The sequence below is a fragment of the Stigmatopora nigra genome, chromosome 3 (assembly GCF_051989575.1).
Source record: "Stigmatopora nigra isolate UIUO_SnigA chromosome 3, RoL_Snig_1.1, whole genome shotgun sequence".
Lineage (NCBI taxonomy): Eukaryota > Metazoa > Chordata > Actinopteri > Syngnathiformes > Syngnathidae > Stigmatopora > Stigmatopora nigra.
The window spans coordinates 16,662,604-16,676,672 of NC_135510.1; the positions used below are offsets into that span (position 1 = coordinate 16,662,604).

The following is a 14,069-nucleotide window of genomic DNA, read 5'->3' on the forward strand; positions in this document are numbered from 1 at the left end:
TGTGAATGTCTAGCTATCTACTTTCATCCTGCTGAATGTGAGCCAAAGTAGGACGGTCCTCATCGAACTCTTAACATGTCACCTGAATATTGAACTGAACGGAGCTCCCTGTGCAAAAATGAGCGACAATTGTCCCGTAAACGATAAAGGTCTGTCGGACGAGCAAGTTGCCGAGGCGTGTAAAGATGGAGATCCAATCACGAAGGTAAAAACTTCTGCACCGTTTTAGACGAGAGAAATTTACCTTTTTTTTGCGAGCCAGACAGGCAGCATGACTCCATTTTCAAGTGATTTTATGGGCTGCGTCCATTATCGGACAAGTTCAGATTTCACGCTTCGTGGCTCGCCAAGATACATTAAATGATTACTTTTTAAATGAGAATATTATTGCAATAATGTTGTGATGATAGTTTGCCTGTTTTGTATATAGATGCGGCGTTAATGTTGTAGAAAGTAGGTCGACTAAGCGTTAGCATTATGAAGCTAGCAAAGCTAGATACTTCCACAAACATTTCCAAGACGTGCAAACTTTTCCCAATTAAGAATATAAATACGTCATTGACTATTTGGGGTGTTGTTTTAACATATCTTTATTGAATTCATGCAAATTCCTTTTAAATAGTTGTCGATGAAGCGTATAGAAATGTCAATATGTAACTTGAAATGTTGTCCCCAGAAGTTATCGAATGAATGAGTTCGATTGTAAAAATGCTAATTCGGGTTCATACTGGTTTGCGATATACTTTTATAGTATGATTTTTGGATAGACTAAAAATAGAACGCTCCTAAAATTTATATAATAATTTATAAGAGTTGTAATACGTAAAAAATATAATATAATAAACTAACCCTATTTTCTGCGCATATTTTACGCACTGGATTGAAGCGGTTCAAACCACTTCAAATATTTTCTGTTAAACTCACACACACGCCACTTTTCACAGGAATATGCCACATTTCTTTACCCACTTCTATTTCTACACACTATTAAAGCAATACATTTCCTCTGTATCGTATCAAAACCTCGGCATCTGTAGTTTCTCCAAATGGGGACATCACTATCTCAAAGTATGAAATATTTAATGAAATATCTAATGTCTAGGACTTCATGATGCAGCAGACAATGCTCCGGGTGAAGGACCCTGTCAAATCCTTGGATTTCTACACCAGGATTCTAGGCATGACGTGAGTACGAAGACTTGGTGATGTTTTTGAAAGGGGCGGAGCCTGACCTCCCCACAGTCTCCTCCAGAGGTTCGACTTCCCTTCCATGCGTTTCTCCCTCTTCTTCCTGGGCTACGAGGACAAGAAGGAGATCCCCTCAGACCTGAAAGAGAGGACGTCATGGACATTCTCGCGGAGGGCCACCATCGAGCTGACACAGTGAGATTTAGCGCTAAGCCCCGCCCACACCGCCGATGTCAACCTTTTTGACTTTGTTTCAGTAATTGGGGCTCGGAAGCCGACGACAGCCCGCCCTATCACAACGGCAACTCCGATCCACGAGGATTTGGTAAATCCAGATGACGTCTTTTGGTGGAGTCGTCCTATCCCCATGGCTGACTGTTTTTCTCCGCAGGGCATATTGGAATCTCGGTGCCGGACGTGAATAAGGCCTGCAAGCTGTTCGAGGAGGAAAATGTCACCTTTGTGAAGAAGCCTGATGACGGTGGGTTGATTCACAATGATCAGTGTTTAACTTCCTTAACTTAAAAGTACAGTCCCTAAGCTTGAGTTCCAGTTATGGGCCACAACCGGACATTTGGTCGCCGGTCTTTTGGCCGCCGGTCAAATGGTGACAGAGAGTTTACTTTTGAAACCAGCTCTCAAAAGTATATTTATGTGAGAGAATTTAATATCAAAGAGAGAGAGAGAGAGTGTTTAATATCTAAGTACTGTTTATATGTAAGTAGTGTTTAATATCTAAGTACTGTTTATATGTAAGTAGTGTTTAATATCGAAGTACTGTTTAATATCAAAGTACTGTTTAATATCGAAGTACTGTTGAAACCAGCTCTTAAAGGTATATTTATGTGAGAGAGTTTAATATCTAAGAGAAAGAGAGAGAGTTTAATATCTAACTACTGTTGATATGCAAGTAGTGTTTAATATCTAAGTACTGTTTAATATCAAAGTACTGTTTAATATCGAAGTACTGTTTAATATCGAAGTACTGTTTAATATCGAAGTACTGTTGAAACCAGCTCTCAAAATTATATCCATCAGAGAGTTTAATATCTACATATCTACTGTTTTCAACAGTACTTAGATATTTTTATATTAGATATATAGATATTCAGTTCACCAATGCAATTTGCTGTTGATTTCCAGGTATGAATAGACATGGTGCTTTAGCTGAATGCACTCTTTTTGAACGGAACTACAGTCACCTCTAGAGCCAGCCCTTGTTGATGTGTTGGAATGGTTTTTATTTTAGAAAATTTTAGGGTGTATTCACCAGTAAAACCCATTCCAGTTCACTTTAGTCTGATTTTATTTTACTTTGCAATTTTTGCAAGCACCCCAGGATTTGAAATTTAAATGATACATTTTTAAAAATGTATAACAAAAGTGTGTATTCATATTATTTTTTTTTTTCACCACACAGGTAAAATGAAAGGACTGGCTTTCATCCAGGATCCCGACGGCTATTGGATCGAAATCTTGAGTCCCAATAATATGATTTCCATCACTTCGTAAAGAAAGGATGAGGGCGGAGCATAGTTCTTTTTGGGTGGGGCCTTGGTTACGGTGGAGGAAAGTAATCAAAAAAGGTATCTTTATTTAAACAACAACAAGAAAAATCGGGACATTTAGTTGAAGAAATACTACAACTCGTTTGTTCTAAAAAAAAAAAAAAAAAAACTTTAATTGGTGTCGGTTCATATGTGCTGATGTATTTAGTAAATAGGATTTTCAAAATAAACTCCTTTACAGCAACATTGTTCAACTGTATGTTCTGATAGTGCGCCTAAAATGCGTTGCCACAAATAGAAACATAGTATTGTTAAACATGTAGTTTTTGCGCTCTCCCAATTCCTCCCAAACTTGCTAGGTTACGCTAATTTATGCTAATTTATGCGAATGTATGCTAATTTATGATACCTAACCCTAGTTTCCCAGTGTAGAGGTTTGTATCTGCCTCCAAAAATTAAGCCACACCCCCATTTCCAGATTATAAACCCTGTTTCCGGCAACATTTAATCCAAACCTTTATTTTGAAGTAGCTAACCGGGAACTAGCAAGCCTTGTTTTTACAAAATTACAGCCTGTCCACTAGCGTCGAAGACATAAAGGAAAATGTCCCATGTTCATTTTGACGCCCCGATGATTGTCACCAAGGTTTGGGTCGCCCTCAGAAGACTTGACAAAAATGGTATGTATATTTTTTTACATCCCTCTTTTAGATAGAATTTTTTTTAATGACTTAATGGAGTGTGTGTGTGTGTGTGTGTGTATCTGTCGCCATGTTGTCGTTAAACACTTACTGATGTTAATTTATTTAAAATGTTTTTTTAAAGATTTCTTTGCGAGTAAAAATGAATGGAGCTTTTTTTTTATTCATGTTGTGTTAAAAAGTGCAACAGCTGCATTTGACTGTCAAGTGGTTTTGTCACCGTCAAGTTGGACGTCATAGAATCACAAATCCAATATAAATGGGATTTAAATTGTAGTTTATTCAAACCAGAAGGACTACAAATGCATGTAAGCTAACTAATTTTGATTTCTGTGGCAGATGACAGAGTGGTTGCTCTCCGGGAGGTGTCCATTCTTCAAGGGGCCGACGTGTCCTCCATCGTCCAGGTTCTCGCTCCGGTCACCACAACACACACCAGTCGGTACTAAAGCATCTTTAATATATGTAATATCATATTTTTTTAAGATCATTGCCAACACCTTTGGCCTGAACTCCTTGGATCTTATCTTCAAGGTAAGTAAAACACACATCATATTCTTTATATTTTCTCATTCTTTGTCCTTTGTGTGTTCAGATAAGAAACCAGCGTGGTTGTCTAATCCCGTTAAACAGTTGCCTGTCAGCAAACAGCAAGCAAATGTATGTATATTCCTTTTATTTTTTTAAAATTCTCTTCATTTTTTTCCCTAAAAAACGACATGGGTACGTACCAATGTCGTTATTTTTTGGGGGGAAAAATGACATGGGTACGTACCTATGTTGTTTTCTAATTTTAAAAAAATGACGTAGGAACATGTCTTTTTTTAAATAGAAAAACAACATAGGTAACGCTAACCCTAACCAAACACTAACCATAGCCAAACCCTAGCCAAACGCTAATCGTAGCCAAACGCTAAACCTTGCCAATTGCCAACCCTAACCCTAGCCAAATGCTAACCCTAGCCAAACCCTAACCCTAGCTAAACCCTAACCCTAGCCAAGCCCTAACCCTAGCCAAATGCTAACCCTAGCCAAACGCTAACCCTAGCCAAACGCTAACCCTAGCCAAACGCTAACCCTAGCCAAACGCTAACCCTAGCCAAATGCTAACCCTAGCCAAACCCTAACCCTAGCCAAACCCTAACCCTAGCCAAACCCTTACCCTAGCCAAGCCCTACCTAACCCTAGCCAAGCCCTACCTAACCCTAGCCAAACGCTAACCCTAGCCAAACGCTAACCCTAGCCAAACGCTAACCCTAGCCAAACGCTAACCCTAGCCAAGCCCTAACCCTAGCCAAACGCTAACCCTAGCCAAACGCTAACCCTAGCCCAGCCCTAACCCTAGCCAAACGCTAACCCTAGCCAAACGCTAACCCTAGCCAAACGCTAACCCTAGCCAAACGCTAACCCTAGCCAAACGCTAACCCTAGCCAAACGCTAACCCTAGCCAAACGCTAACCCTAGCCAAACGCTAACCCTAGCCAAACGCTAACCCTAGCTAAATGCTAACCCTAGCCAAACGCTAACCCTAGCCAAATGCTAACCCTAGCCAAATGCTAACCCTAGCCAAACGCTAACCCTAGCCAAACGCTAACCCTAGCCAAACGCTAACCCTAGCCAAATGCTAACCCTAGCCAAACCCTAACCCTAGCCAAACCCTAACCCTAGCCAAACCCTAACCCTAGCCAAACCCTTACCCTAGCCAAGCCCTACCTAACCCTAGCCAAGCCCTACCTAACCCTAGCCAAACGCTAACCCTAGCCAAGCCCTAACCCTAGCCCAGCCCTAACCCTAGCCAAACGCTAACCCTAGCCAAACGCTAACCCTAGCCAAACGCTAACCCTAGCCAAACGCTAACCCTAGCCAAACGCTAACCCTAGCCAAACGCTAACCCTAGCCAAACGCTAACCCTAGCCAAACGCTAACCCTAGCCAAACGCTAACCCTAGCCAAACGCTAACCCTAGCCAAACGCTAACCCTAGCCAAATGCTAACCCTAGCCAAACGCTAACCCTAGCCAAACCCTAACCCTAGCTAAACCCTAACCCTAGCTAAACCCTAACCCTAGCCAAGCCCTAACCCTAGCCAAGCCCTAACCCTAGCCAAGCCCTACCTAACCCTAGCCAAGCCCTACCTAACCCTAGCCAAGCCCTACCTAACCCTAGCCAAGCCCAACCTAACCCTAGCCAAACGCTAACCCTAGCCCAACCCTAACCCTAGCCCAACCCTAACCCTAGCCCAACCCTAACCCTAGCCCAACCCTAACCCTAGCCAAGCCCTAACCCTAGCCAAACGCTAACCCTAGCCAAACGCTAACCCTAGCCAAACGCTAACCCTAGCCAAACGCTAACCCTAGCCAAACGCTAACCCTAGCCAAACGCTAACCCTAGCCAAACGCTAACCCTAGCCAAACGCTAACCCTAGCCAAACGCTAACCCTAGCCAAACGCTAACCCTAACCAAACGCTAACCCTAGCCAAACGCTAACCCTAGCCAAACGCTAACCCTAGCCAAACGCTAACCCTAGCCAAACGCTAACCCTAGCCAAACGCTAACCCTAGCCAAACGCTAACCCTAGCCAAACGCTAACCCTAGCCAAACGCCAACCCTAGCCAAGCCCTAACCCTAGCCAAACGCTAACCCTAGCCAAACCCTAACCCTAACCAAACCCTAACCCTAACCAAACGCTAACCCTAGCCAAACGCTAACCCTAGCCAAACGCTAACCCTAGCCAAACGCTAACCCTAGCCAAATGCTAACCCTAGCCAAACGCTAACCCTAGCCAAACGCTAACCCTAGCCAAACGCTAACCCTAGCCAAACCCTAACCCTAGCCAAACCCTAACCCTAGCCAAACCCTTACCCTAGCCAAGCCCTACCTAACCCTAGCCAAGCCCTACCTAACCCTAGCCAAACGCTAACCCTAGCCAAGCCCTAGCCCAGCCCTAACCCTAGCCAAACGCTAACCCTAGCCAAACGCTAACCCTAGCCAAACTCTAACCCTAGCCAAACGCTAACCCTAGCCAAACGCTAACCCTAGCCAAACGCTAACCCTAGCCAAACGCTAACCCTAGCCAAACGCTAACCCTAGCCAAACGCTAACCCTAGCCAAACGCTAACCCTAGCCAAACGCTAACCCTAGCCAAACGCTAACCCTAACCAAACGCTAACCCTAGCCAAACGCTAACCCTAGCCAAACGCTAACCCTAGCCAAACGCTAACCCTAGCCAAACGCTAACCCTAGCCAAACGCTAACCCTAGCCAAACGCTAACCCTAGCCAAACGCCAACCCTAGCCAAGCCCTAACCCTAGCCAAACGCTAACCCTAGCCAAACCCTAACCCTAACCAAACGCTAACCCTAGCCAAACGCTAACCCTAGCCAAACGCTAACCCTAGCCAAACGCTAACCCTAGCCAAATGCTAACCCTAGCCAAACGCTAACCCTAGCCAAACACTAACCCTAGCCAAACGCTAACCCTAGCCAAACCCTAACCCTAGCCAAACCCTAACCCTAGCCAAACCCTAACCCTAGCCAAACCCTTACCCTAGCCAAGCCCTACCTAACCCTAGCCAAGCCCTACCTAACCCTAGCCAAACGCTAACCCTAGCCAAGCCCTAACCCTAGCCAAACGCTAACCCTAGCCAAACGCTAACCCTAGCCAAACGCTAACCCTAGCCAAACTCTAACCCTAGCCAAACGCTAACCCTAGCCAAACGCTAACCCTAGCCAAACGCTAACCCTAGCCAAACGCTAACCCTAGCCAAACGCTAACCCTAGCTAAACCCTATCCCTAGCTAAACCCTAACCCTAGCCAAGCCCTACCTAACCCTAGCCAAGCCCTACCTAACCCTAGCCAAGCCCTACCTAACCCTAGCCAAGCCCTACCTAACCCTAGCCAAGCCCTACCTAACCCTAGCCAAACGCTAACCCTAGCCCAACCCTAACCCTAGCCCAACCCTAACCCTAGCCCAACCCTAACCCTAGCCCAACCCTAACCCTAGCCAAGCCCTAACCCTAGCCAAACGCTAACCCTAGCCAAACGCTAACCCTAGCCAAACGCTAACCCTAGCCAAACGCTAACCCTAGCCAAGCCCTAACCCTAGCCAAACGCTAACCCTAGCCAAACGCTAACCCTAGCCAAACGCTAACCCTAGCCAAACTCTAACCCTAGCCAAACGCTAACCCTAGCCAAACGCTAACCCTAGCCAAACGCTAACCCTAGCCAAACGCTAACCCTAGCCAAACGCTAACCCTAGCTAAACCCTATCCCTAGCTAAACCCTAACCCTAGCCAAGCCCTACCTAACCCTAGCCAAGCCCTACCTAACCCTAGCCAAGCCCTACCTAACCCTAGCCAAGCCCTACCTAACCCTAGCCAAGCCCTACCTAACCCTAGCCAAACGCTAACCCTAGCCCAACCCTAACCCTAGCCCAACCCTAACCCTAGCCCAACCCTAACCCTAGCCCAACCCTAACCCTAGCCAAGCCCTAACCCTAGCCAAACGCTAACCCTAGCCAAACGCTAACCCTAGCCAAACGCTAACCCTAGCCAAACGCTAACCCTAGCCAAACGCTAACCCTAGCCAAACGCTAACCCTAGCCAAACGCTAACCCTAGCCCAGCCCTAACCCTAGCCAAACGCTAACCCTAACCAAACGCTAACCCTAGCCAAACGCTAACCCTAGCCAAACGCTAACCCTAGCCAAACGCTAACCCTAGCCAAACGCTAACCCTAGCCAAACGCTAACCCTAGCCAAACGCCAACCCTAGCCAAGCCCTAACCCTAGCCAAACGCTAACCCTAGCCAAACCCTAACCAAACGCTAACCCTAGCCAAACGCTAACCCTAGCCAAACGCTAACCCTAGCCAAACGCTAACCCTAGCCAAATGCTAACCCTAGCCAAACGCTAACCCTAGCCAAACGCTAACCCTAGCCAAACGCTAACCCTAGCAAAACGCTAACCCTAGCCAAACGCTAACCTTAGCCAAATGCTAACCCTAGCCAAACGCTAACCCTAGCCAAACGCTAATCCTAACCCAGGTACCTATGTCATTTTCTCTCAAAAGCGACATAGCTACCTATGTCGTTTTTTATCGAGAAAACGACATAGGTACCCATGTCGTTTTTTATCGAGAAAACGACATAGGTACCCATGTCGTTTTTTATCGAGAGAACGACATAGGTAACTATGTCGTTTTTTATCGAGAAAACGACATAGGTAACTATGTCGTTTTTTATCGAGAAAACGACATAGTTACCTATGTCGTTTTTTATCGAGAGAACGACATAGGTAACTATTTCGTTTTTTATCGAGAAAACGACATAGGTACCTATGTCGTTTTCTTTTAGACAAACGACATAGGTACCTATGTCGTTTTTTTTAGAGAAAACGACATAGGTAACTACGTCGTTTTTTATCGAGAAAACGACATAGGTAACTGTCGTTTTTTATCGAGAAAACGACATAGGTAACTATGTTGTTTTTTATCGAGAGAACGACATAGGTAACTATGTCGTTTTTTATCGAGAAGACGGTATAGTTACCTATGTCGTTTTCTCTAAAAAAACGACATAGTTACCTATGTCGTTTTTTTTAAGAGAAAACGACATAGGTACCTATGTCGTTTTTTATCCAGAAAACGACATAGTTACCTATGTCGTTTTTTTAGAGAACACGACATAGGTACATATGTCGTTTTTTATCGTGAAAAACGACATAGGTAACTATGTCGTTTTCTCTAAAAAACCGACATAGGTACCAATGTCATTTTCTCGATAAAAAACGACATAGTTACCAATGTCGTTTTCTCGATAAAAAACGACATAGGTACCTATGTCGTTTTCTTGATAAAAAAACGACATAGTTACCTATGTCATTTTCTCTAAAAAACGACATAATTACCTATGTCGTTTTCTCGATAAAAAACGACATAGTTACCTATGTCGTTTTCTCGATAAAAAACGACATAGTTACCTATGTCATTTTCTCTAAAAAACGACATAGGTACCTATGTCGTTTTCTCGATAAAAAACGACATAGTTACCTATGTCGTTTTCTCTAAAAAAAAACGACAAAGGTACCTATGTTGTTTTCTCGATAAAAAACGACAGTTACCTATGTCGTTTTCTCTAAAAAAACGACATAGTTACCTGTCGTTTTCTCGATAAAAAACGACATAGTTGCCTATGTCGTTTTCTCTAAAAAACGACATAGTTACCTATGTCGTTTTCTCGATAAAAAACGACATAGTTACCTATGTCATTTTCTCTAAAAAACGACATAGGTACCTATGTCGTTTTCTCGATAAAAAACGACATAGTTACCTATGTCGTTTTCTCTAAAAAAAAAACGACATAGGTAACTATGTTGATTTTTTAGAGAAAACGACATAGTTACCTATGTCGTTTTCTCGATAAAAAACGACATAGTTACCTATGTCATTTTCTCTAAAAAACGACATAGGTACCTATGTCGTTTTCTCGATAAAAAACGACATAGGTACCTATGTCGTTTTCTCTTAAAAAAACGACATAGGTACCTATGTCGTTTTCTCTAAAAAAACGACATAGGTAACTATGTTGATTTTTTAGAGAAAACGACATAGGTAACTATGTCGTTTTCTCTAAAAAAACGACATAGTTACCAGTCGTTTTCTCGATAAAAAACGACATAGGTACCTATGTCGTTTTCTCGATAAAAAACGACATAGGTAACTGTCGTTTTCTCGATAAAAAACGACATAGGTACCTATGTTGTTTTCTCGATAAAAAACGACATAGGTAACTATGTCGTTTTTTAGAGAAAACGACATAGTTACCTATGTCATTTTCTCTAAAAAACAACATAGTTACCTATGTCATTTTCTCTAAAAAACGACATAGTTACCTATGTCGTTTTCTCGATAAAAAACGACATAGTTACCTATGTCATTTTCTCTAAAAAACGACATAGGTACCTATGTCGTTTTCTCGATAAAAAACGACATAGGTACCTATGTCGTTTTCTCTTAAAAAAACGACATAGGTACCTATGTCGTTTTCTATAAAAAAAACGACATAGGTAACTATGTTGATTTTTTAGAGAAAACGACATAGGTAACTATGTCGTTTTCTCGATAAAAAACGACATAGGTACCTATGTTGTTTTCTCGATAAAAAACGACATAGGTGCCTTTGTCGTTTTTTAGAGAAAACGACATAGGTAACTATGTCGTTTTCTCTAAAAAAACGACATAGTTACCTGTCGTTTTCTCGATAAAAAACGACATAGTTGCCTATGTCGTTTTCTCTAAAAAACGACATAGTTACCTATGTCGTTTTCTCGATAAAAAACGACATAGTTACCTATGTCGTTTTCTCTAAAAAACGACATAGTTACCTATGTCGTTTTCTCGATAAAAAACGACATAGTTACCTATGTCATTTTCTCTAAAAAACGACATAGTTACCTATGTCATTTTCTCTAAAAAACAACATAGTTACCTATGTCATTTTCTCTAAAAAACGACATAGTTACCTATGTCATTTTCTCTAAAAAACGACATAGGTACCTATGTCGTTTTCTCGATAAAAAACGACATAGGTACCTATGTCGTTTTCTCTTAAAAAAACGACATAGGTACCTATGTCGTTTTCTCTAAAAAAAACGACATAGGTAACTATGTTGATTTTTTAGAGAAAACGACATAGGTAACTGTCGTTTTTTAGAGAAAACGACATAGATAACTGTCGTTTTCTCTAAAAAAGACATAGTTACCTATGTCGTTTTCTCGATAAAAAACGACATAGTTACCTATGTCGTTTTCTCGATAAAAAACGACATAGGTAACTATGTCGTTTTCTCGATAAAAAACGACATAGTTACCTATGTCGTTTTCTCGATAAAAAACGACATAGTTACCTATGTCGTTTTCTCTAAAAAAAACGACATAGGTAACTATGTTGATTTTTTAGAGAAAACGACATAGGTAACTATGTCGTTTTCTCGATAAAAAACGACATAGGTACCTATGTCGTTTTCTCGATAAAAAACGACATAGGTACCTATGTCGTTTTTTAGAGAAAACGACATAGGTAACTGTCGTTTTCTCTAAAAAAACGACATAGTTACCTATGTCGTTTTCTCGATAAAAAACGACATAGTTACCTATGTCGTTTTCTCGATAAAAAACGACATAGGTAACTGTCGTTTTCTCGATAAAAAACGACATAGGTACCTATATCGTTTTCTCTAAAAAAACGACATAGTTACCAATGTCGTTTTCTCTAAAAAAAACGACAGTTACCTATGTCGTTTTCTCTAAAAAAAACGACAGTTACCTATGTCGTTTTCTCTAAAAAACGACATAGTTACCTATGTCGTTTTCTCTAAAAAACGACATAGGTACCTATGTCGTTTTCTCTAAAAAAACGACATAGTACCTATGTCGTTTTCTCGATAAAAAACGACATAGTTACCTATGTCGTTTTCTCTAAAAAACGACATAGGTACCTATGTCGTTTTCTCTAAAAAACGACATAGGTACCTATGTCGTTTTTTAGAGAAAACGACATAGGTACCTATGTCGTTTTCTCTAAAAAAACGACATAGGTAACTATGTTGTTTTTTTTAGAGAAAACGACATAGGTAACTATGTCGTTTTCTCTAAAAAAACGACATAGGTACCTATGTCGTTTTCTCTAAAAAAACGACATAGGTAACCATGTTGTTTTTTTTAGAGAAAACGACATAGGTAACTATGTCGTTTTCTCGATAGAAAACGACATAGGTACCTATGTCGTTTTCTCTAAAAAAAAACGACATAGTTACCTATGTCGTTTTCTCTAAAAAAAACGACATAGTTACCTATGTCGTTTTCTCGATAAAAAACGACATAGGCACCTTTGTCGTTTTCTCTAAAAAAACGACATAGTTACCTATGTCGTTTTCTCGATAAAAAACGACATAGGTAACTGTCGTTTTCTCTAAAAAACGACATAGGTACCTACGTCGTTTTTTTTAGAGAAAACGACATAGGTAACTGTCGTTTTCTCGATAAAAAACGACATAGGTACCTATGTCGTTTTCTCTAAAAAAAACGACATAGGTACCTATGTCGTTTTTTATCGGAAAACAACATAGGTACCTATGTCGTTTTTTTAGAGAAAACGACATAGGTCCCTATGTCGTTTTTAAATTTTCTTTATTTAACTATATGAGGAGATGAATTACATAAAATATTAGTCAGTCAACTTCATTCTTTTTGTCTGACAGGCCCTACTTGCTCGAAGTTGCCAAGATCTACCAACATGGTAAGCTCACACTCCGATACTAGATAACCATTCCAATTTCACATTTCCATGTTTTTAGGAACCTGTTTTTTTTTTAATCTTTGGTTTCTAGTATGTCCCAAGCCGAAAAATATCCCTATGACCGTGATCAACAAGAGCACGAAGAGCAGACTGCATACCGTGGACAAGAGGGTATTTTGGCCTTTTTACTGTACCAAATTTTTAATGATAAGTTTTAATTTCAGTCAATCATGCAGAACATTATTTAATGCTATTTGTAAAAAGGGTGAAAGATGTCCAATACCTCATTTTTTTAGTTTTTAGGGTGGTTCATGTTTTGTGCAATTGCTGTTTAGATATTGATAAATTTATAAATAAATTTTACATCATTTTAAAAAAATGACTTTTGCAGATTCAAAGACTTGAAAATCTTCTGCCTCAAATCAAACTGAGAAGAGATGAAAAACTAAGCCAGGTAAGAATTAAAAAAATATCAGTTTAGTTGATAGATTTCTTACCTCAACTTTATTTTATTAACTCAATATATAAATACTTTCTTTGCGTCATTTTAGGAGATTGCCTGTCTGAACCAAAAGTTGATATTTCTTCACAAGAGAATGCAGGTGAGTGAAACGATTTTGGGGCGCAAAAAAAATCAACTTATTCAAATCTTTACAGATGGCGGACACGCTGACGTGGATGGGGATGCTGACCCGACCACCTCTGTGGTGACTTCGACCCCAAACCTACCCCTACTTCTACCTCCATTCCAAGCTCTTAACCCCCACCCTATCCCAAAGCATAATACGTTGTTGTTTTAAGAAAAAAACGCTTACTATCCTATGTCATTTTTTAAAGAAATAAAGTCTTACTATACTATGTTGTTTTTTGAAGTAAATAATCCTTATTATACTGTCATTTTGGGAGGGGGGTTTGGCTAGGGTTAGGGTTTGGCTAGGGTTAGCATTTGGCTAGGGTTAGGGTTTGGCTAGGGTTAGCGTTTGGCTAGGGTTAGCGTTTGGCTAGGGTTAGCGTTTGGCTAGGGTTAGCGTTTGGCTAGGGTTAGCGTTTGGCTAGGGTTAGCGTTTGGCTAGGGTTAGGTAGGGCTTGGCTAGGGTTAGGTAGGGCTTGGCTAGGGTTAGGTAGGGCTTGGCTAGGGTTAGGTAGGGCTTGGCTAGGGTTAGGTAGGGCTTGGCTAGGGTTAGGTAGGGCTTGGCTAGGGTTAGGGCTTGGCTAGGGTTAGGGTTTGGCTAGGGTTAGGGTTTGGCTAGGGGTAGCGTTTGGCTAGGGTTAGCATACCTGTTTTACTTACCTTGAAGATAAGATCCAAGAAGTTCAGGCCAAAGGTGCTGGCAATGATCTTAAAAAAATGATATTACACATATTAAAGCTTCAGTACTGAC

General features: G+C 41.1%; 2 protein-coding genes across 2 annotated transcripts; both read left to right on the top strand.

Moving 5' to 3' along the window:
- Window positions 1–37: 37 nt before the first annotated feature.
- Window positions 38–2,841, top strand: glo1 (glyoxalase 1). The gene is made up of 6 exons (XM_077713296.1): window positions 38–205; window positions 1,103–1,185; window positions 1,243–1,383; window positions 1,446–1,513; window positions 1,580–1,669; window positions 2,609–2,841. The coding sequence occupies exons 1-6, from the start codon at window positions 119–121 to the stop codon at window positions 2,698–2,700; spliced, it is 561 nt and encodes a 186-aa protein (XP_077569422.1). The 5' UTR covers window positions 38–118; the 3' UTR covers window positions 2,701–2,841.
- A 138-nt stretch (window positions 2,842–2,979) lies between these two features.
- On the top strand, window positions 2,980–13,450 carry LOC144194320 (uncharacterized). Its single transcript, XM_077713297.1, has 9 exons — window positions 2,980–3,376; window positions 3,737–3,804; window positions 3,884–3,931; window positions 3,993–4,057; window positions 12,650–12,687; window positions 12,779–12,858; window positions 13,079–13,141; window positions 13,239–13,289; window positions 13,345–13,450. Exons 1-9 carry the CDS (start codon window positions 3,301–3,303, stop codon window positions 13,396–13,398), a joined length of 543 nt encoding a protein of 180 aa, XP_077569423.1. The 5' UTR covers window positions 2,980–3,300; the 3' UTR covers window positions 13,399–13,450.
- Window positions 13,451–14,069: the final 619 nt, after the last annotated feature.